We start from the raw sequence: 24,666 nt of genomic DNA, 5'->3' as shown, positions 1-24,666 counted from the left end.
TAATATAGCCAAACTATCCTGCTTACTACTCCTAGCCCTGGTCTACACTAGGACTTTAGGTCGAATTTAGCAGCATTAAATCGATGTAAACCTGCACCCGTCCACACGATGAAGCCCTTTATTTCGACTTAAAGGGCTCTTAAAATCGATTTCCTTACTCCACCCCTGACAAGCGGATTAGCGCTTAAATCGGCCTTGCCGGGTCGAATTTGGGGTACTGTGGACACAATTCGACGGTATTGGCCTCCGGGAGCTATCCCAGAGTGCTCCATTTTGACCGCTCTGGACAGCACTCTCAACTCAGATGCACTGGCCAGGTAGACAGGAAAAGAACCGCGAACTTTTGAATCTCATTTCCTGTTTGGCCAGCGTGGCAAGCTGCAGGTGACCATGCAGAGCTCATCAGCAGAGGTGACCATGATGGAGTCTCAGAATCGCAAAAGAGCTCCAGCATGGACCGAACGGGAGGTACGGGATCTGATCGCTGTATGGGGAGAGGAATCCGTGCTATCAGAACTCCGTTCCAGTTTTCGAAATGCCAAAACCTTTGTCAAGATCTCCCAGGGCATGAAGGACAGAGGCCATAACAGGGACCCGAAGCAGTGCCGCGTGAAACTGAAGGAGCTGAGGCAAGCCTACCAGAAAACCAGAGAGGCGAACGGCCGCTCCGGGTCAGAGCCCCAAACATGCCGCTTCTATGATGAGCTGCATGCCATTTTAGGGGGTTCAGCCACCACTACCCCAGCCATGTTGTTTGACTCCTTCAATGGAGATGGAGGCAATACGGAAGCAGGTTTTGGGGACGAAGAAGATGATGATGATGACGAGGTTGTAGATAGCTCACAGCAAGCAAGCGGAGAAACCGGTTTTCCCGACAGCCAGGAACTGTTTCTCACCCTGGACCTGGAGCCAGTACCCCCTGAACCCACCCAAGGCTGCCTCCTGGACCCAGCAGGCGGAGAAGGGAGCTCCGGTGAGTGTACCTTTTAAAATACTATACATGGTTTAAAAGCAAGCATGTGAAAGGATTACTCTGCCCTGGCATTCGCGGCTCTCCTGGATATACTCCCAAAGCCTTTGCAAAAGGTTTCTGGGGAGGGCAGACTTATTGCGTCCTTCATGGTAGGACACTATACCACTCCAGGCCAGTAACACGTACTCGGGAATCATTGTACAACAAAGCATTGCAGTGTATGTTTGCTGGCGTTCAAGCAACATCCGTTCATGTGTTATCCTCAGGAGAGTGAGATATAATCCATGGTCACCTGGTTGAAATAGGGTGCTTTTCTTCAGGGGACACTCAGAGGAGCCCATTCCTGCTGGGCTGTTTGCCTGCGGCTGAACAGAAATGTTCCCCGCTGTTAGCCACAGGGAGGGGGGAGGGTTGAGGGGGTAGCCACGCGGTGGGGGGAGGCAAAATGCGACCTTGTAACGAAAGCACATGTGCTATGTATGTAATGTTAACAGCAAGGTTTACCCGGAAAGAGTGTAGCCAGTGTTTTATAAAATGTGTCTTTTTAAATACCGCTGTCCCTTTTCTTTTCTCCACCAGCTGCATGTGTTTCAATGATCACAGGATCTTCTCCTTCCCAGAGGCTAGTGAAGATTAGAAAGAAAAAAAAACGCACTCGAGATGAAATGTTCTCCGAGCTCATGCTGTCCTCCCACACTGACAGAGCACAGACGAATGCGTGGAGGCAAATAATGTCAGACTGCAGGAAAGCACAAAATGACCAGGAGGAGAGGTGGCGGGCTGAAGAGAGTAAGTGGCGGGCTGAAGAGAGGGCTGAAGCTCGAATGTGGCGACAGCGTGATGAGAGGAGGCAGGATTCAATGCTGAGGCTGCTGGAGGACCAAACCAGTATGCTCCAGTGTATGGTTGAGCTGCAGCAAAGGCAGCTGGAGCACAGACTGCCACTACAGCCCCTGTGTAACCAACCGCCCTCCTCCCCAAGTTCCATGGCCTCCACACCCAGACGCCCAAGAACGCGGTGGGGGGGCCACCGGCCAACCAGCCACTCCGCCACAGAGGATTGCCCCAAAAAAAGAAGGCTGTCATTCAATAAATTTTAAAGTTGTAAACTTTTAAAGTGCTGTGTGGCATTTTCCTTCCCTCCTCCACCACCCCTCCTGGGCTACCTTGGTAGTCATCCCCCTATTTGTGTGATGAATGAATAAAGAATGCATGAATGTGAAGCAACAATGACTTTATTGCCTCTGCAAGAGGTGATCAAAGGGAGGAGGGGAGGGTGGTTAGCTTACAAGGAAGTAGAGTGAACCAAGGGGCGGGGGGTTTCATCAAGGAGAAACAAACAGAACTTTCACACCGTAGCCTGGCCAGTCATGAAACTGGTTTTCAAAGCCTCTCTGATGCGTACCGCACCCTCCTGTGCTCTTCTAACCGCCCTGGTGTCTGGCTGCGCATAACCAGCAGCCAGGCGATTTGCCTCAACCTCCCACCCCGCCATAAACGTCTCCCCCTTACTCTCACAGATATTGTGGAGCACACAGCAAGCAGTAATAACAGTGGGAATATTGGTTTCGCTGAGGTCTAAGCGAGTCAGTAAACTGCGCCAGCGCGCCTTTAAACGTCCAAATGCACATTCTACCACCATTCTGCACTTGCTCAGCCTGTAGTTGAACAGCTCCTGACTGCTGTCCAGGCTGCCTGTGTACGGCTTCATGAGCCATGGCATTAAGGGGTAGGCTGGGTCCCCAAGGATACATATAGGCATTTCAACATCACCAACAGTTATTTTCTGGTCTGGGAATAAAGTCCCTTCTTGAAGCTTTTGAAACAGACCAGAGTTCCTGAAGATGCGAGCGTCATGTACCTTTCCCGGCCATCCCACGTTGATGTTGGTGAAACGTCCCTTGTGATCCACCAGAGCTTGCAGCACTATTGAAAAGTACCCCTTGCGGTTTATGTACTCGCCGGCTTGGTGCTCCGGTGCCAAGATAGGGATATGGGTTCCGTCTATGGCCCCACCACAGTTAGGGAATCCCATTGCAGCAAAGCCATCCACTATGACCTGCACATTTCCCAAGGTCACTACCCTTGATATCAGCAGATCTTTGATTGCGTGGGCTACTTGCATCACAGCAGCCCCCACAGTAGATTTGCCCACTCCAAATTGATTCCCAACTGACCGGTAGCTGTCTGGCGTTGCAAGCTTCCACAGGGCTATCGCCACTCGTTTTTCAACTGTGAGGGCTGCTCTCATCTTGGTATTCATGCGCTTCAGGGCAGGGGAAAGCAAGTCACAAAGTTCCATGAAAGTGCCCTTACGCATGCGAAAGTTTCGCAGCCACTGGGAATCGTCCCAGACCTGCAACACTATGCGGTCCCACCAGTCTGTGCTTGTTTTCCGAGCCCAGAATCGGCGTTCCACAGCATGAACCTGCCCCATTAGCACCATTATGCATGCATTGGCAGGGCCCATGCTTTCAGAGAAATCTGTGTCCATGTCCTGATCACTCACGTGACCGCGCTGACGTCGCCTCCTCGCCCGGTAGCGCTTTGCCAGGTTCTGGTGCTGCATATACTGCTGGATAATGCGTGTGGTGTTTAATGTGCTCCTAATTGCCAAAGTGAGCTGAGCGGACTCCATGCTTGCCTTGGTATGGCGTCCGCACAGAAAAAAGGCGCGGAATGATTGTCTGCCGTTGCTCTGACGGAGGGAGGGGCGACTGACGACACGGCTTACAGGGTTGGCTTCAGGAGGCTAAAATCCACAAAGGGGGTGGCTTTACATCAAGGAGTAGTTCAGGCAGGACTTCACGGAGGGTTCCAATAAGAAATGGTGCACCTAAGTTATTGTTCTTATTGGAACAAGGAGGTTAGCCTGGCCTCTGATTGATACATGGCTAGATCTACCTCGCAGCACCTTCTCTGTGAGTGACTGCAGTGTGACCTAGAGGAATGAGTCCCCTAGACAGGGCAGGAGGCAAATGAGTACAAAACAAATCTGGTCTATTTCTTGTTTTGATCCACTCCATCTATCTTTTACATCTTTGGCTGGCAGCAGACGGTGCAGAAGGACATATTGCCTGCCTGCTCACCATAAGACGGTTCAATAGGACTGACTGCCGGACTAAAAAAAATGACCTGGTCAAGTCACTAAAAATTTAGTCCCTGCGCCCATGTCTGCCCAGGCGCTCCTGATCACACAGGCGACCAGGAGCACCTCGGACATGACGAGGACGGCTACCAGTCGTATTGTACCGTCTGCTGCCACAAGGCAATGGGTTGCTGCTACTGTGTAGCAATGCCGTGCCGCGTCTGCCAGCACCCAGGAGACATACGGTGACGGTTACCTGAGCGGGCTCCATGCTTGCGGTGGTATGGCGTCCGCACAGGTAACTCAGGAAAAAAGGCGCGAAACAATTGTCTGCCCTTGCTTTCACGGAGGGAGGGAGGGAAGGGGGGGACTGACGATATGTACCCAGAACCACCCGCGACAATGTTTCAGCCCCATCAGGCATTGGGATCTCAACCCAGAATTCCAATGGGCAGCGGAGACTGCGGGAACTGTGGGATAGCTACCCACAGTGCAACGCTCCAGAAGTCGACTCTAGCCTCGGTACTGTGGAAGCACTCCGCCGAGTTAATGCACTTAATGCACTTCTGTGGGGACACACATACTCAAATATATAAAACCGATTTCTAAAAAACCGACTTCTATAAATTCGACCTTATTCCGTAGTGTAGACATACCCCTAGTTCTGCAGCGCTATGTTAAACAATATCAGAACATCCTAGACAACACCACATAAAGAATTCCTGATTTGGGGGGGGCTGAATTCTGTGCTTGTGAAAATGAGGAACTATCAGAGTTAGCTTGAGGCAGACACTTTCTCTGCAAGCACAAGTGACAGTGCGCTTCAACCCCAACCTGCAAAATCTCTGCTCATCTGGTCCTGAACCACTTTAAAACAAACACTATCAGCTGTGCTGTGTGCTTGTTTTATGATATACCAAATCTGGACTATGATGAGATCATGTAAGACAAAACATTACATGACCATGTGAAAACACTAAGATTTGGAAACCACTTCATTCATATGAAATCTTTAAAAGTATCACAACATTATATGGTAAAGGCTATTCCACCACTGTTGGCTGGCGTAGGGACCGAGTATTTATGCAGTTTGGAAAAATAAAAGGAGTTTTTGATTTATCGGAACGTCTTGGACATTTTGCATAGTTAGGTTAAAATCCTAACTAGTCAAAATCATAATCAGCAATATGTAATAGTCAAAATCCTAATTAATATCATGGCCTCTCTTATTCTGCATAATATATACTGAATTCACTCAACTCACTTTTGTTTCTTTTTGTTTGTTACGCACATATTTACCACTTGGCTCTTGACAGTTTGGTGAATTTTCCATATGGAGTGCTAAGAAGATACACAAGTCTTCTTTATTTGGTAGACGAGGAGGAGGACCTGAAGAAAAAAGTGGAATTAGAAGCTAGTTCATCAAAACAAGCATGGAGCAAAAGCAGCAAATGGAGTAAATGTAAAATAGCCAATGGGACTGAGCTACAGAGAATAATTCCCAAATTATGCAGTCTCTGGTTAAAATGAACACTGCTGTACCTTTCATCTCTATGTGTATTAAAATAAGGAACTATATCCTAAAACCACATTAAAATTTGGTCTACCTGACCTTCTGTGAGGATCCTCATTCTTGAACTTTCCTAATCCCGAGACCAATCTGTGCCTCTTCAGTCCCTGCTGTAAATTACACTGGCCATTCCACCAGCTGGGTATTGCCAATGTGCAATGATACCCTAGTCTTGCTCCCTTCTCTGGCTACTCCGCCTGTATCTGTTGAAGGGAGAGTAATTCCTACGCCTGCCCCTTCCTTTGGCTGGCACAAGGAGTGACTTCCATTGACTTCAACCGGTTTTGTATCAGGCCCAAACAAGATATCCTATACCTGGGACAGCCTTTTCTCACTCACTCAACTTCACGTTCCTCTCCAAAACTCATTTATTTCAGCTAGCATACTGCCATTTATCTTCTCTTTGATGCTATATGTCCTTCTCTGTTACCTGAACATTACTTAAATAAATAACTCATAATTAATACAAATAATATAAAATAAGACAATTTATACAATCAGCTTTACTTAAAAACAACACTCTCCCAAAAGATATATTCCCTTCCCATCCATTACTGTTGTGTTTATCCCCCTCCCCACAATGATCTGTTGTCACTATCCATTATGTTACCTGTGTATTTTAGGTTGTAAGGTCCCAGGGACCTTACGTCCGTACATGTCTGTAAAGCACCAGTGGCACAGCAGTAGTGCTATACAAATAACAACCCATACTATCAGGACAATAACTTTATTTCTATTATTATAGGAAGAGAGGCCCAGAAGTGGAATAGCATGGAAATTTCAAATTAAGACTGAGGTATGTTGCCGGAGATGGATGTTAGAAGTATGCAAATTGCCTGCACGCACCATGGCTCATGACTTTCAGAACAATTAAATTTATTCAAACATCTTAAAGAAAAAAGAATTATGTAAACCAAGAAATAAGAATACATGAGCAAGTTTGATGAATATATAGTTTTTGCCTTTATCATTCTTTCTTTCTGTTTCCTCTCCATCTCTTTTTTCTGAATTCTCTGTTTGCTTACTGAAGGGGGAAGCTGGAAGATAAAAGAAAAAGAAAAAAAGTTTAAATCAGGAATGATGTATCAGATTTGCTCTGATGAGGTTTAGTAATGGATGGGATCCCATCTATTACCATGAATGGCACCAGATCCCTGCTCACTACAAAAGGGAGCAGGTGGGGTATCTCAGGATCAGTTTACTACTATATTTGATAAACAAGACATTAAAATCTGGTTGATATTTGGATCCAAAACGTCCTTCTACTCACCAGGCAAAATTCAGATTTGTCAAAGCTTATCATGAAAAAATCAAGACAAAAATGTGAACCATAGTACAAGATGCAGGGGAGCGAGATCATCATCATCACTGCACAGAAAAGACCTTAGACAGACCAAGTCATCCTCAAAGGATCATTGTGGGAGCCTTGAACTTCTCCCATCCCAATTTTGTCAATTCTAGCTCCTCTATCCTCCCCCTTGTCAGTCATTTTCTTCTTCTGAACAACAACCCAGCCAACTCTTTTTACTTTTCCCTCTCCATACTGCTGCTGTCTATTGACCAGTTAACTCCCCTGCATCCACCTTCCCCTCTGACTTCAACTCCTGGCTTTCATTCCTCCTCACACTGGAATCCCCTATCCTCATCTTTGGTTACTTTAATTTCCATACTCATGTCCCATCTCACCTTCCAGCCTCCTGCCTCCTTGCCCTCACTTCTTTGTTTGATTTGCACCTATGTATCAACTCCCTTACTCATCAAAATGGCCAGTCTCTCTTCCTTTCCCCCCTTATCCCCACTACATTCTCCTCCTGTCACAGACTGTGAAACACGGCCCGTCTTCCTTTGCCAACCTCTCTTCCTGCCCAAAGGACACCATACCTTTATTATTCTAACCTCTCTTGCCCAGCTCTCATGCTGTCACCCCTTCTCTCACTCTTTTCAACATCTCACTCTCATCAGTTTCCTTTCCATCCCTATATAAACATACTTTTATCATCTTCTCCATCTTAAAATACTTGACCTTTTCTCCTGCTCATACTATTACCCAACATCTCTTCTTCCCTTCATCTCCAGATACACTGACCATGCTGTCCACAACTGCTGTCTGGAGCTTCTTTCTTCCAATTCCATTCTTGGTTCTTCTCAAGTCTGGTTTCCACCCTCATAAAAGGCAACAGGACTTAGACTCTAAATATTTATGTCACTTTTGAAAATGGGACTTAGGCATTTTTTATAATTTTAAGCATATATCAGGATGTATGGTTGCTCTTGCTTAAATCAAAGGGACTAAACTATAACAAGTATCATACCTAAGGAAGTCTGTGTATTCTTAGAATAGGCATACGATATCCTCATTTATATTTTATTGGTATTCTAACTCTAATAAACAAAGTTTTATGTAAGACAATTTTAGTATTGGCTCTTATTTTATAATAAGGGGCCTGATTCATTCCATTACCCTAGTGTTACTCCACTGACATCAGTGGATTTATATACCAGCATAAAATGAATGTAGTAGGCTGAAGAATCAAGCCTAAGGAATCCAAACTGTTCTCAGATAAAAGAAAAACAAAATGCAGGATTCTGATCAGCTTATTTAGCGCCAGAGGAAACCACCTAAACACACATCAAAGGCATGAGAATTAGAAGCCTATGTCCAAAATGAAATTTTCATTTCATATTCATTTGAGTCACAAAGAAAGACTAAAGACTAAAGACCAAAAGGGATGCCAAAGACTGGTGATTGAAAGACACCTGCTATTTTGTAAATTTATTATTCATTTTGCACATTCCTACAGCTAATCTAAGGCCCATTAACACATGCAGAAAACGGGGCCACTTATGGTGCAGAGAGCAGGATTCTTGTACATGTCAGCCTGTTGTTCAGTCAGAAGTATTAAACCAGCAAGTAGAGTGGTAGGATGCAGATATTTGAATTGTATGGCCCTGAACCAAAATAGAGATAAGAGGTCTAAGTTAAGGACTCACAACTGAAAGTTGTGTTTGTTATATAAAAGGGCCTATTCCAATATGTTATGACATGCCAGAAGTGTTTTTAAATAAATTGAGTAATAATAAAATACCAAATTTAGCAACCTTAAGACACAATGTTCAACTGTATGTAGTTATCTTACCAGAACATTCCGCATATTGAGGTTTCCACTGTTGAAAAACAGAAGGAATTTATGCAAAGCACAGTCCCAAATAATTTTTTTGCATAGCTCTTTTTCTGAGCACAGCTGCCTTTATTCATCCTCGCTATTCATTAGATCTGTCCAGGGAATTTCTTGGGAGATCAGACAATTCCAGGTACCTTTACCCAAACCTACATCCCATCTGTGTCATTATTTCATTCCTAAAACTCTCAGTCTATTGGGGCAAGGCAAACTCCAGGTCAAAAAGCTACCTTTATATCAAAATTTATCTAATTCGTCACTACCTCTGTCTCTCCCATTTCTCTTTCCTCCCCCAAACTCTGATCCTTTTACCTCTATCAAACATGTTTAATAAATCTTAATTCTTTAAGTGACATTGTTTTCCTCCTCTGGTGCTACTCCTGACATTTCTTCTTGTTGGTGCTTTGTTTCCCACTCTATCCCTGACAGGATGACTCCCAAACCCAAATAAGCTTTCAAGAAATCCACCAAACACCTCTATTGTGAACACTAGTGTGAATACATATTTACTTAAGTATGCTCCACAGTTTCTTGTTTGGTGAACTTTCTTACAAACCAAAATTGGCTTAGATAAACATTTAAAAAAAGAAAATTAAAGTGGTCTTGAGCAACATCAAAGTGAACTTGATTTTATTAAATGAATGTTTGTGAATACTTTTTTGCAACATTTTCCTTGCTCTATACTCCTCAATAAGGATACATACCTGATAATATTCAAAGTTGCTCTTTAAAGAGTCTGTGGAGTCCTGAAAAGGAAAAAAAAAAAAAAAACCTTTTTAAAAATACAAATATATCTCTGGCTGATAGAAAAATGTGGTCTTATTTGTGAATATTCTTTCCAGAATTCTCCATGTCTGGTAGTCTTTACAATATGCATATTCTCATATCTCCTGTTAACTGGAGGCAGACCAGGTATCTGGATGTAAGCCAGGCTTAGGACAACCCCCCACAAAGAATACTCCAGAACTATAGTTTCCAAAACTGAAAAATACTAACTATATAAAAGTTACCAAGTCAACTCAAGCCATTTGCAATAGAGCCAAGGAAAGAAATATAAAGTATTTCCTTGAAGGAAATGGTCCTCCATTTCAAGTTACTCAGCAAGTGAGTAATGGCCAGAAAAACTCTGGACACAATACAATGCTCCAAGGGAAGGCCAGACTGTCAAATATGGAAGGTTCAAGAAAGCACATTCACATGCATGATCAAATTTTCAGTTCTCTGTTTTCCTTGTGTCCAACAGTCTTTAAAGTGAGATGTAGAAAGCACTTGTAAAGTTTAGTAAGCTAGAGCACCCATGGGACTTTTACTCTGCTGCAGCAGTGTGCACACAGGATGTCACACTGCACAGCAAAACTAGTGCGCTGCAGAGTCACACCCTAGCTTGCCACACAGTAATGTCATGTGTAAACAAGCCAGAAGTCTGCTCCTCTCAAGTCTTTGAAAGGGAGTTAAGTTGAACTTCTGCACATTCACTTTCAGGCCCAGGTTCTGGAACAGGTAATGGCATAACTATGGCATCTGATACCTGATTAGGAGTCCTTCCTTGAACTAGACAGTTGTCCAGGGAAGGATTTTTTCTTAGATGTGCAGTGATGACTGTTACAACCTTGCTAAAAGCCCTCAGTGCAGTCGATAGTTAGAAGGCCTACCACAAACCTTACATACCTCCTGTGCTATGGAATTATGGATATATGGAAGTACACATTTTGGAAATCAAGAGATGCAAACTAGTACCCTGGATACAGAGAGGGAATTATCCTGAACTTCAACTTGCATATGAATGTATTGAGCTTTCTTACGTCCCAGATGGGTCACCATCCTTCTTTCCTCTTTGGAATAAGGAAGTATTTGCTGTAGAATGCTTTTGCTGGTAATTTAAAGGTACCCCTTCTAGTACTCCAAGAGAAAGAAGCGAGAGGACCTCCTGGTGTAATAGGTCCTCATGAGATGGGTCCCTGAAAAGGGCCAGGGAAGGTGGGATGGGAATAGGCACAGTATGAAATTGGACAGACTATCCTGTTGTAATCATATCATGACCCATTGGTCTGGGGGTTATGGAGGACCAGGCATACCTGAAAAGAGGCAAATGGTCACAAAGGAAGGGTCGGTGGCTCTGGATCCAAAGGGGTAAGGTGCATGTCTTGACAGTCCTATCAAAATGAATATTTTGGCTCCAATGCAGACTGTGATAAGTAGGCTTCAGAGGTACCCTATCTTCTCTTATGGTAATGCTGCTACTGGAAGGCTCAGTCGATCTTTGGTGAAAGAAGGAAGGTGGAGCTGAGCTCTGTGGGGCATAAAATTGCTGCCTGATGGCTTTTTCCTTTAGGGGCAGGTTTATAGAACCCGAGAGAGCTAAGAGTCACGATAGAATCTTTCACTGTATGATGGGCTCCACCTGTTTTAGAGGTGAACAACTCTGATCCTTGAAAGGACAAATCCTCTGCTGTAGACTGAACCTCCTGACAGTAGCCAGACCCCTACAGCCAAGACGCCACTCTCATCATGACTGCGGTGGCCATCAATTGTGAAGTGGTGTCTGCTGCATCCAAAGCAGCCTGAAGGATGGTTCTGGCAATCAGCTGTCCTTCATTTACGTTCTTTCCCTTGCATCTGGAGGCAATTTGCCCTGAATGCTGCAAATTTCTCATAGTTCAAATAATCATATCTGGCCATGAGGGCCTGATCATTTGCAATCCTAAAGTGTAAAGTAGCCAACTAATATGATTTATGGCCAAATAAATCCAGTGTTTTGTGATCACGTTCTTTTGGTGTAGTCTTATTTTGCAGATGTGACTTTTCATCAGCAGCTGTCACTACCAATGACCCAGCTGAAGAAAATTGTTGATGCCTGCGACCCAATGGAGCTGGGGATGAGGGGCTTGGGGTGTGGGAGGGGACTCTGGGTTTGTGGGGGGCTCAGAACTGGGGCAGGCGGTTGGGGTGCAGGAGTGGGTCAGGGCTCTGGGCTGGGGGTGCAGGTTCTGGAGTGGGGCTGGGAAAGAGGAGTTTGGGGTACAGGAAAGGGCTCCGGGTTTGAGGGAGGGCTCAGGGCTGGGGGCAAGGGATTGGGGCGCAGGGTTACTTCCGGTGGCTCCCGGTCAGCAGTGTAGCCGGGGTGCAGAGGCAGGCTTCCCGCCTATCCTGGCACCACGGACCACGCTGCACCCCAGAAGTGGCCAGCAGCAGGTCCGGCAGGATTAGAGCAATTTCCTCTTCAATGCTCTAGGGGAGAGCTGCACCGAGGAAGTTGAAGCAGTTGACCTGTTCGGAGACAACTGTATGCAGGGTTGGGGTGGGGGGGCCCTGGCTGAGGTCAGAAGCCAGTCAGAGCAAACTCTCCATCATAAGAAGATGCAGTTTAAGTTTCCAGTTCATTCTGGCCTTCAATTTTAATTTCAGGCAGAAATTACACTTTTGGGAAAAGTGTATAACTCCCCAAGGCAATGGATGCTGACCAGTATAGCCTCTCAGCACAAAAGCAACATTTAAACCCAGGTAAACTGGGCATACCCTCCCAGGGCTTCAATTCCCCTGATGCGAAAAAACAAAGAAAAATAGATGGAGGAACAATGGTCCTTATCCTAAAAGTATAAGTAAAATCTTTTATTTTAAAGATTTTTTGTTTACTTTTTTTTAAAAATTTGAACTATAAAAATTACTACAGCTAACTAACACAAAGGAAACTCTAAGAACTAATGTTAACTAACTATTAACAATGAAAGAAAAATACAGTTGAGGTAAACTCAACTCAGACGCTGTTGAGGCTCCATCTCAGGCCACAGCAATTGAGAAGGAACTGAGGGCAGTTCGCTTGGGCACCTCTATATAGCGTCGGTGCAGGGCACAAGGCTGCAGGGGATGCATGTGCAGACCTAATGGACACTGCTACCTAAAATCTCTGATCTGGGGTGCAGGCACACCTACAGTGGAGCACCCATAGGGACACTACTCAATGAAGAATCGCAGGATACATGTGCAGCGATAGCAGATGCTGCTGTCCAAAAGACTCTGAATTTGAGCACTCATGAACCTTTAATGGAATGATCATATAGATAGTCACTTGAAAGAGAACTCCTTGTGCTTCAATGATCCTAGGCCAGTGAGCCATACTGATGGATCTGAAAATATACATGGTCTGACAGAGTGAATGTCAAAGTAGACAAAAGCATGGGAAGTGGAAGAAAGAAAGATGAGCTCAGCTAGGGAGGCTTTTGCTGTCAATCCCTAAGATTAAACTGCAGGAGGCTGTACTTTCTCAATGGAGAGGGTCCTAGAATATAGTATTTACTCCCTTTTTGGCTCCAGAAAAGTCTGGATTTAAAGGCTTTCAGGGCACAGTGAAAGCCATATTGTTTCAGGCATGCATTTGTATAATTATGAACGTTGAAGTATGTTGAAGGTGTTTTGTATAGTGAAGGTTCCTCTACTACATGATGCAGGCATGTATAGATGCTTAGGGTCTTTTAAATTGAGTACGTTGATTATAACCTGATTGAACACCAAATGAATGTATAAATAAATAATTAAAATAAGGTAATTGCATTACATTAGCTTACTTGTTGGTTTGATGACGATTGTGTTGATTCTTGTACAGAAACAATTTTCTTTATGCCCACAAACTGTATATAGTTCTGACATTCAGAGCAGGGAGGTTTCGTGCAATAAAGAACATCGTTCTCTTCTATTTTTTTTCTGGATCTGAAAAAGATAAAGTAGCAGCATTTATTCTCTGCAAAAGCAAAACAAGAGATCATGGTGAGGTGTCCCTCAAATAAATCCTAGGATTTTCCCTGAAGAACCTTATTTATTGTTAGTTCTCTCTGTCCCAGATTTCCCATCTCACTTTATTTCTGCCTTTGAGCTTCCCATCATTATACATACACATTTACACTTATTATTTACAACAGTAAAATATTTATGTCTTAACTGAAACCATTTCAATCTTGTTGGAGTATTCTGTCTTTTCTCTACAGAGAAAATGGCCATAAACTGGCTTCTAGGCCAGTTATAACTACCATCTTTCCCTCAACCGCTGGATGTATAGTCTTCTTGTACTCTCAGTGTGCTCTCAGCTGTGAATCAAAAGTAACTTCACTGAAAATGGAGTTGGAGCAATGTAGTCTAGTGGAAGAGAAGCCAGGAAATTTGGATTTTAGTCCTGGTCCTAACACTGCTTCCCTTTGTGGTCTTGGGTAAGTCACACAAATTCTATCTGTACCGGTTTCCCCATCTGTAAAATGAGGATAATATCTGCCTTCTTCACAGGAATGGATTAATTAATTAATGCCCCCAAATAATTTTAAACAGTTATATGCTAAGTATTATTAATGGTAATTACAAACTTCAGTGTTTCAGAGTAGCAGCCATGTTAGTCTGTATTCGCAAAAAGAAAAGGAGGACTTGTGGCACCTTAGAGACTAACCAATTTATTTGAGCATAAGCTTTCGTGAGCTACAGCTCACTTCATCTTCAGTGTAAAACAGCTGTGAGTTCGTAATCAGGCTCATACTGCAGTACTGGGAATACTGTTATTTAATTTTTGCATATTTTAAAGGAATGTGAAAATTAAATGACAGTGAACATTTTCAACCTGGCCAGGGAATGCTGTAGGTTGGAGAGGAAAGAGCAGTCTGCTGGACTGAGGGGTACTAGCTAGAAGAAAGGTTTACTCACCTTGTGCAGTAACTGTGGCTCTTCAAGATGTGTGTCCCTATGGGTGGTCCACTTCAGGCACATATGCACCTTTCAAGCCCTTGATCGCAGATTTTCTGTACGCAGTGTCCGCTCAGACCGTGGAAGCATTCTATACAACCTCGTGCTGCACTCAGAGGGTACAGAGGGCTGCATGGGTGAACTGCCCTCAGTTCCTTCTCTATCCCAACATGCAACAAGAACAGTCCAAAGCAGAGGGGAAGGAGGGCAGGTAGTGGAGCACCCATAGGGGGACACAGCTTGAAGAACCACAGTTACCGCACAAAGTGAGTAGCCTTTTCTTCTTCAAGTAGTGTCCCTATGGGTGCTCCATTTCAGGTGACTCCTGAGCAGTATTTTCACAGGGAGCTTCAGAATCAAGTCCAACACTGAAGACAACACAGCAGAACCACGTTCTGCATCAGATCTGATGGCGTGGACCAAGGCGTAGTGTTTAGAAAAGGTATGCACTGAAACCCATGTAGCAGCTCTGCACATCTGAGGCATCTGGATGTTTTTGAGTCACACTGTGGAAATTGCTTGGGATCTGGTAGAGTATGCTGTAATCCTTTGAGGGGGCAAAACACCAGCTGCATCATAATAAGCAGTAATACACCCAGAGATCCATCTCAACAGTGTCTGTGAAGAGATCATAGGTTCTTTTGATCCTTCCACAATGGAGACAAAGTGTCTCAGTGATTTCCAAAACTGCATGGTCCATCCAGATAAAAGGTCAATGCCTGTCTAACATATGCCTGTCTAACATACAAAGGGAAGTCTCTCACTGAGATTTATGTGGTTTAGGGAAAAATACCAGTAGATTAATAGACTGATTAAGATGAAAATCCAACAGCACCTTAGGTAAAACCTTTGGGTGTGGTTGCAGGGAGACCTTGTCCTTGAAAAATACTGTAAATGGGTCAAGGCTCCCATTTCTCCAGCTGACATGATAGCTTCTAGAAAGGCCATCTTCACAGATAAGTGAAGCAAGGAGCAGGTTGCCATAGGTTCAAACGGAGGTCTCAAAAGGTATCTAAGTACCAGGTTGAGATCCCAAGTTAGAATACAGATTCCCCAGACCCTTAATAAATCTTAAGGACAGAGGATGTGCAAAAACAGAATACCCCTCTAGTGGGGAATGAAAAGCTGATATTGCAGCAAGGAGAATCTTAATGGAACTAACTGATAAATCCGATTTTTTTTAAGTCGAGCAGATAATTCAAGATGGCTGAAAGCAGAGAAGATTCAGACACAAGGCAGTGCGGGTGACACCAGTGATTGAAGCTCTTCCATTTCTGAAGATAAACAATTCAAGTTGACTCCCCTCTACTCTTTAATAATACTTGTTGTACTCCTATTGAGCAGGTGGATTCTAATCCCATGAGCCATCTAGGAGCCATGGTTGGAGACGGAGGACCCCTAGGTTGGGGTGAAGCACATGACCCGCTTCCTGGGAGAGGAGATGAGGGACATTTGAAAGACTGAACGGTGGTTGGACACACAGGTGAAGCAGATAAGGATACCAAACTTGCCTGAGCCAGGTCAGTACTACAAGGATAACTCTGGTTTTGTCCTGCCTGATCTTCCTCCTCACTTTTAGAATTAGCGGTGTTGGAAGGAACGTGTAGAACAGGCCGTTTGTCCAAGGAAGGAGAAAGGCATCTCCCAAAGAGAGGGGAACTTCCTGTTGCTGTATGTGGCCAATAGGTTCACCTGTGGAAGTCTCCACCTCTAGAATATCCCATGAAGGGTCTGAGAGTCCAACTCCCATTTGTATTTCTGGGAGAAGCATCTGCTGAGCATATTGACTGTGACATTCTGGACTCCAGGAAGGTAAAAGGCTGAGATCTGAATCTGATGGGTTATACACCAGTTCTGTAACTTTATAGCTTCAGCGCACGGGGAGGGGGAATCTTTCAGCTCTATTTGTTGATATAGAACATATAAGCTACATAGTCCATCATGATACTCTTTGATTTGCCTTTGATGAGGGGTAGGCATTGAAGGCAGGCAATTCTGACTGCCCTGAGTTCCAACAAGTTGATATGAAGACCAGTTTCCTGAGGTGACCAGGTGCCCTGAGTTGTGAGTATGTTACGGTGTGCTCCCCACACTAACAGCGAGGCATCCATTCTCACAGTTACTGTTGGAGCTGGGATGCCCGTGCAGACACTGCGTGATCTTTCCAGTAATCCAGGGAGTTCTTCACCTTGAAAAGAACTGTAACCAGTTTATCCAAGCTGTTACTGGCAGAGTAATAGGTCCTCCTGAACCAGCCCTTGATAGCAGCAAAGACATAGGCCTGGTTTACACTACACAGTTTAGATCGACATTAGCTGCCTTACGTCAACCTAATTATGTCAGTGTATACACTTCAGCCTTGCTCCCACCAATGTAAGGGCTTGTCTACACTACCGCATGGGGTCGATCTAAGATACGCAACTTCCACTACGTGAATTGCGTAGCCGAAGTCGATGTACTTAGATCTACTTACCGCCGTGTCTTCACTGCGGTAAGTTGACAGCTGACGCTCTCCCATTGACTCCGCTTGAGCTTCTCGTTCTGGTGGAGTCCTGGAGTTGACGGGAGAGTGCTTAGCAGTCAATTTATCGCGTCTAGACGCGATAAATCGACCCCCGCTGGATTGATTGCTGCCCGCCAATCCGGCGGGTAGTGTAGACAAACCCTAAGTGCCCTACTACACCGACATAATAACACAACCTCCAAGAGAAGTGCGGTTATGTCGTTGTTGTTAGGGCGACACAGTGTCTGTGTAGATAGCAGGAGCCGTGAAATTGACAAGAAAGCTGGGCAGCTAGAGCCCAGCTGCCCTCTGCTCTCCTGGAGAGCTGGACAGCTAGACCCCACTCCCAGCTGGGAACATTGGCTGTCTTGTCAATTTCATGGCTCGGAGAAATTGACAAGGCTGCCCAGCTCCCAGCAGGGAGCAGAGGGGGGAGAAGCTGAGGCAGCTGGACCCTGCTCCCTGAGGACAAGAAGCTCCAGGTAGCTTCCCCCTTGCCCCTGGCAGGGAATGGGGAGGTGAGAACCCCAGGGCAGCTTCCCACCCCCTCCCAGTGGGGAACGGGGAGGTGAGAAGATCTGGGCGGCTTCCCTCACTCCCAGCGGGGAACTGGGAGGCGAGAGAAGGCAACGCATCAGGAGCTCCTGGCAGGGAGCTGCCAGTTGAGCTGAGACACTTGGCTCTCATCTCCCCACACTGCCCCCTTAGGTCAGTGAAAGTGGTCCTGGTGAGCACACACACCGCCAACCCAAGGAGGGTAGTGTGGACATGCACCACTGCAGTAATTACTGTGGTGGTTGTAAGTCAACTTAACATCGGTCAACTTATGTTTCTAGTGTAGACATGCCCATATTCTTGCATGCTTGATCCTAAAGGTGCAAGCTTCCATATGACTCAGGAGCTCCTAACAGTTCCTTACGGTAGTATGGGGACTTCCTTGAATTGTCCCGACCAGATTCGACAAAGTTATGAATCTGTCTGTGAAAAGGGAGGCCCTGGCTGACAACGAATCCCAATATGCCCCTATGAATTGTATTCTCTGTGCAGGGACTAACTTGGACTTCTTTAGGTATAGCTGGAGACCCAACTCCTGGAAGAGGGAGAGAGCTGTTTGGGTGGAAGTTAGTATTGCTTTGTAAGATCAGTCCTTGAGCAGCCAGTTGTCAAGCTACAAGAAAATTCAAGAAGACTAAAGTTGCTTCTCACTGAAGGCAAGCAGCCACTACCACTAAAACCTCTGAGAACACCCTTGGGGCCAAAGAGAGGCCAAAGAGAAGTACTCTGTATTGAAAAGGATCCTGGCCCATGGTGCAGCACAGATATGTCCTGTGTGCGGGATGTATCACTATATGAAAATAGGCCTCCTGTAGGTTGAGGGCTGAAAACTAATCTCCTGCCTCTAGAGAAGGGATTATAGATGCCAGAATCACCATCTGGAACTTTTGAGATTTTACAAATTTGTTCAGTTGTCTTAGATCTAAGGTCGCTCTCCACCTTCCATCCTTCTTTGGCACGAGAAAATACTTTGAGTAAAACTCTTTCCCCCTGTGAGGGGATGGATGGGACTGATTCTATTGCTCCTAATCAAAAGAGGGAGTGTACTTCTTCACTCAGTATTCTCTTATGAGAGGAGTCCCTGAAGAGGGACAGGGAAGGGGGGTTGGGCGAGACCTATAGTGGATGGTGTAGCCCGATGTTATAACCTCTCTGACCCACTTGCTTGTTGTAATATGCTGCCAAGCCTATTGGAAATGGGAAAGCAGCCTCCAAAAGTGGGAAGGTAGGCAAAAGGTTGCAGCTTGCAAACTAGAGCTGAGGGAGGACTTGAGCCGTCAACTGAACTGTCAAAATTGCTGTTTTGATGATGACTGGGTGCTAGCTGAAGGAGGGCGGGACGCTCTTTTCTGCTGAAATCTGTCTTTTTCTTGCAGGTTCGGTAGTTATGTGAAAACCAGAGAACTGAGCTGGCACAATCTCTGGGCAGTTTGAGACCTGCTAAATCTCCTCTTGTTTGGAGGGGTGTATACACCCAGAGATCTCAACGTGGGCCTGGAGTCCTTCAGCATGTGCAATGACTCATATGTAGTTCCTGAGAAAAGTTTCTGACCATCAAATGGGATGTCCTCAACTGTATTCTGAGCCTCTCTCAGGAATCCTGACAACTGGAGCCATGATGCCCTGTGCATGTCAGCTCCTATGGAGATGGATCTAGCAGCAGTGTCTGTGGCATCCAAGGATGCTTGGAGAGAGGTTCTGGGTAATAACTGACACTCCTCAATGATGGCCTGGAAATGTTCTCTATGCTCCTGTGGAAGATGTTTAATAAAGGATGTGAACTTGTAATTCGTATAGTCATAGTTGGCTATGATCGCCTGATAATTTGTGATCCAAAATTGGAGGGTTGCGGATCATTAGGCCTTCCGTCCAAAAAGATTTAACCTTTTATGGCCCTTGTTATGAGAAGTAGATCTGGAATAATGCTGTCTACTTTGCTCATTTACAGCATCCACGATCAGGAAATAGGGTTGAGATAGGAAAACTAAAATTCTGAGTCCCCGAGAGGGAAGATAATATTTCTTATCCACTCATTTACAAGTTGATGATTTGGTGGCAGAAGTTTGCTACACAGTCTTTGCTGGATGCAGGAGCACTTCATTAACGGGTAGCGCAACCCAAGTGGGTGTCACCAACTGCAAAATGTCCAGGAGCTTGTAATGTGAGCCTTTAACCTCCTGCCCTAACTTCCTGTTCCTCAAAGGTCTCCTTACATTGGGGGTTTGGTGCTGGAGACTATGTGACCCTAATTTCCTGGTGCAGTGGAGCTGGAGATCTGGCAAATTGCAGCTAATGTGCTGCCCAAGGATCCCAGTATGGCCACTGGGGAGACCCATGCTGGAGAGCAGGTGATACCCAAGACTGAGCCCACTATCCCTAACGTCAAAGCATGGGTTTCTTTAGTGATGTGAAATGGAACCCCACGCTGATAAGAAGGCAACTGATTGAATGTCTCTTTCATCCTCCTCATTGTCCTCCAAAGGGGGGGCCCAGTAGAAAAGGGTGGAGAATCCTGCAGTACCAGGAAGCACCAGTAATGTGGAGATTGGGGTCTCAAAACTGAGAGTTGTTCGGTACCCATAAGCAATGGAGGCTCTGACTCAAACACTTGCAAGTCCCTGGAGTAATGGCAATCCTGTGGTACTGAGTGGGTTAGCAATGATACAGCAGTTGACTAGGGCAGTATCATTGGTTTGGAACCCACAGGTGTCGGGGCTGAAGGTATGTGCTTTGATGTTGTCAGTACCAATGTGGAAAGGCACCATTGGTAAGTCTGAAATAGATGGTCCCAATCTTGAGGCGGATGGTACCGGGGTTCTGCCAGTGCCGTGTTTCTCCAAAGTGTTCCATAATCTGATACCGGAAGAAGTCTTTAGCCTCCATGGGACTGAGTCGAGAGGTTAAAGCCTCTTACACTGTAAACCTGGCAAAAGATTGGGACTTCTTGAGAGCTGCTCCTTGTGAAGAGAGACTGAGTGCCTCTTCTTCAGAGCATTCCTTGAGTCCTCTGAGCTCCTCCCCTTCTTAGACAAGACCTTAGCCAAGGTCAAAAGGGTACTGGATCTGTCTGGAGATAAATGTGTGGGACGGGAGTATCCTGACCTAACTCAAAGGGAGTGCTCCATCAGCAGCAGCTTCAGTTTGGTCTCCTGATTCTTCCAAGCTCTAGATTTTAGAACCAGGCAAAAGTTACACTTTTGGGAGATGTGAGTTCTGTGCACCTGTGCAGTTCTGATGTGATCTGATGTGCAGATGTGAATTCTGTGCAGAAAAGATGTGGACAAATTGGAGAAAGTCCAGAGAAGAGCAACAAAAAGGATTAAAGGTCTAGAAAACATAACCTAAGAAGGAAGATTGAAAAAATTGGGTTTGTATAGTCTGGAGAAGAGAAGACTGAGAGGGGACATGTAACAGTGTTCAAGTACATAAAAGGCTATTACAAGAAGGAGGGAGAAAAATTATTCTCCTTAACCCCTGAGGATAGAACAAGAAGAAATGGGCTTAAATTGCAGCAAGAGCAGTTTAGGTTGGACATGAGGAAAAACTTCCTGTCAGGGTGGTTAAGGACTGGAATAAATTGCCTAGGGAGGTAGTGGAATCTCCATCATGGGAGATGTTTAAAAGCAGGTTAGACAAACAACATCCTGTCAGGGATGGTCTAGAGAATACTTAGTCCTGCCATGAGTGCAGGGGACTGGACTAGATGACCTCTTGAGGTCCCCTTCCAGTCCTACGATTCTCTGTCTATAATGTTGGAATCTCCTAAGCAACAAATACACGTAGAGTGGCTGTCGCTGATCTCGATAGCCTCCCGATGAGAGAGGCAGAGTTTGAAACATGGGGAGCCAAGCATGCCCAGTCAGGCCAAATAAGCTCCCCAGAAAAAGTGGGAGAGAAAAAGGAGGAGAGGAAAAACTGAAACCTCTCACAACTATCTAACTACTTCTATACTAGCAACAACTAATACTAATTAGAAACACTAAACTAACTAAATAACAACTACAAAACACGCTGAGGCACACATGAGGCAGACATACTAGAGCTCCTTCTCAAGCCAAGGTGATAGAGAAGGAATTGAGGGTGGTTCACCCACGCAGCCCTATATACCTTTGCAGCATAGCACAAGATTGTATAGAGTGTACGCATGGGCTGAACGGACACTCCTAATGGAAAATTACCTATCAAGAGCAGGAGTGGCACATGCACACCTGAAGTGGAACACCTATAGGGACACTACTCAAAGAAGAAGTGTCTGTTTTGAAGGGCAGGAGAGTTCTGTATTTCTAGTGTATCTGAACCTCAGCTAGCCTTAATCTGCTCCGAACACAGCTGCTTGCCTATTGCTAAGGCAGCAGCAATGCCAGCCAAAGCATCTTCTCTCCTTCTTCTCCAGTACCACAGTTAAGTGCCTGCACAGGGAATAGTGCCATTTGCTTGTTGCTAAGCAATGGAAGCAGAGCATTTTCATCCCAAAATGGCCAGTCTCTGGTATCAACAAAGTCGATAGTACCAGTGCTGCCCTCATCAGCTCCCCACACATACAGATGTAAATAATTCACCAGCCACTACCATTGCCACCAGAATCTTCAAGTCAACCCACTTCCCACTACTATTGCTGTTCTAAGGATCAGCTGATGCTGCCAGGTAAATCTTTCAAAAGGTGTTTGGAGCTTCATGTTGTGGGGAGGAGGTAGGCATGTTGAGTAACTATTCCTGAAGAGTGGAACAGTGAGGTGTTATGGTGAAAAATTTGTGAAAAAGCCTTTGTTAAAATTTTGACAGCATATTACTGTGCCCAGAGGTGTAGAATATTAGTAGTCCTAGGGGGAGATAAATTACTGGGCAGATATCAGGTGAGGTGATCAAAGGTGCATGCTGAATGCAATTTATATCACGACTCCACAATTAATCACATGGATATTACAACTGCATTGATATATAGTATCATAAGGAATTTATGTAAAACCACTGAATTATTTTTAAACAAATATAATAATAATACAATAATAATAAATAAAATAATAATAATAACCTGAAAAGTAGAGCATTTGCTTCAGCATGGATAAGGACTGGTCCTTTTGCTGTTCCTGACTCTTTTTTGATGTTTCTACCTGCACAAGGCAGGTTTGCAAATATTGCACCAATAGGATATCCATTATAACCTGCCCCAAACTAAGAAAAAAAATTAGTAGACCCTAACAGAGCTGTAAGATAACAAGAATGACTAAAAAAAAAAAAAAAAAAAAAAAAAGACACGTATCTCTGTAGTTTAAATAAAGATAAATACAAATACATGAAATTGCCTTTTTTTTAGACACACACACAATTTCCATCTTTGAGAAAAGTTTGTAATATACAATAGTTACATCACTTTTACTTCTCAGGTATTTTTCTACTCAAATACCCAGTCACTGTCTAGTATCAAGACCAATTATTTCTTACATATATACAACAGTCTGAGAGCCCTATAATGAATGTAATATACACTATTTTGTATATTATTATATACTGCTTCCCAAAGTTTTGAGGCAATTTTTCCAATTTATCAGACTAAAATATCTCAACTACACCAGCAAATAACCTTCTCACCCTCACTATCCCATTCAAAACCACTAGCTACAACACATACTTTTTTCCTGCACCCAATGACCTCAAAATTCCTCCACCACCATAATATCTTTCCCTCCCTACCTTAATAATATAGTTAGGGCCAGCTTCTTTGCTGGGCCATGGTGAATCACTTGTCTGGATTTCAATATCGTTATTGTTACTGTGTTTATAGTTAAGTGATTAGGAGCTAGCCTTCTGAGGGAAAGGAGGCTGTAAGTGAAATCCAGAATATCAGAGGAAGTAGGTGCCAGGAATTGTTAGCTGCAATTTCACAAAAAGAAGATGTGTTTCTTTAAATGAACTGTACGTGGTGTTCTAGAAACTTTAGGTGTTTTAATAAGAATTTTTAGGTTTTCAAAGAGGTGAGAAAGATTCAAGGCCAGATTCTGATTCAATTATCTCGATGTAAAATTAAATCTAGTGTAACTAAGATTAGATTAAAATCTCATGTTCAAGGCCCAATACTAGGGTATGCATTATCACTGTGTTACAGAAGTGGTTGAGAGTGCAGCCAAAAAGCCCTGTGCTCCTATGGGGTACTGTGCCTTATACACTTTACTAAGGGCTAAATACTGAAGGCATTATCTAGTTGTAAGGTAGATACATTAATGTAGCAACGAGCAGCCAGGTAACAGTGGCAAAAGCTGGAAGTACCAGTACTAGTATACTCATTAGTTAATGCACTGGAGAGAGTGAACATTAAAGGAAGTTCATGGAGCATTTGCCATACTTACAAAATATCCATTCTGACTGTATAATATGCAACCCACACCTCGATCTGGATCATCTTTTATAAGAAAAAGAGCATTTTATATCACTTTAGTGGTTAGACTTTAAATATTATATTGTGGCTTAAGGTGTCACGCTTTAGAATATTGGAACAGAATGTATACGTAGACTGATCTGTCTAAACTATCACAAGTTCCCCTACAGAGCATACACTATATTAATACATTATCTAGATAGCAACATATACACTGTTATTATGGAAAGGCATTATTATAATCAGATACAAAGAAAAGCATATTTCATCACAACACAACAACCCAATGTAAAGTTTTTCCTTGATTAGTAATCTCAAAATATAAACACAATAAAAACCCTGAAAATGGAACATAAAATGTTTTATGTACACATTAACTGGGTATGGTGATGAACTCCAAATGCAAGGCCACTTACATACATAGCTTTACCATAAACAAACAATTTTACACACTTTTCCTGGTAAACTACAAATGCAAAAGAAGAATGAGCAATTATAAGTACTTTACCAAAAAATGTGTCTGTGGATTAACTGATCATTTTCGTTTGACATTATCACAAGAAAATGTTCAGAGGCCAAAATAATGAAAATAAAAAATATCTAAATATAAACATTCACACATACACACAATCCAGAGAGTCAAAGTTATGGGTGCTGTGTTGTGACGAAATGTGCACTTCTTTGTACTTGATAAAAAAACTTTTATG

At 44.1% G+C, this 24,666-nt stretch overlaps 1 protein-coding gene across 1 annotated transcript in view; it reads right to left on the bottom strand.

The window, feature by feature from the left end:
• LOC141977929 (uncharacterized) overlaps positions 1 to 24,666 on the bottom strand; it is a 73,525-nt gene that overhangs the window by 34,769 nt on the left and 14,090 nt on the right. Inside the window, exons 6-12 of the mRNA XM_074939745.1 lie at positions 23,931 to 23,983; positions 22,619 to 22,758; positions 13,373 to 13,514; positions 9,515 to 9,556; positions 8,769 to 8,796; positions 6,594 to 6,668; positions 5,326 to 5,450 (exon numbers count right to left, since the gene is read on the bottom strand). Coding sequence (XP_074795846.1) covers positions 5,326 to 5,450; positions 6,594 to 6,668; positions 8,769 to 8,796; positions 9,515 to 9,556; positions 13,373 to 13,514; positions 22,619 to 22,758; positions 23,931 to 23,983 — 605 coding nt within the window. The remainder of the gene's footprint in view (positions 1 to 5,325; positions 5,451 to 6,593; positions 6,669 to 8,768; positions 8,797 to 9,514; positions 9,557 to 13,372; positions 13,515 to 22,618; positions 22,759 to 23,930; positions 23,984 to 24,666) is intronic.

This window comes from Natator depressus, chromosome 1, assembly GCF_965152275.1.
Source record: "Natator depressus isolate rNatDep1 chromosome 1, rNatDep2.hap1, whole genome shotgun sequence".
NCBI lineage: Eukaryota > Metazoa > Chordata > Testudines > Cheloniidae > Natator > Natator depressus.
Note: the sequence above shows the minus strand (reverse complement) of the source record. Positions and strands in the feature narration are given on the sequence as shown.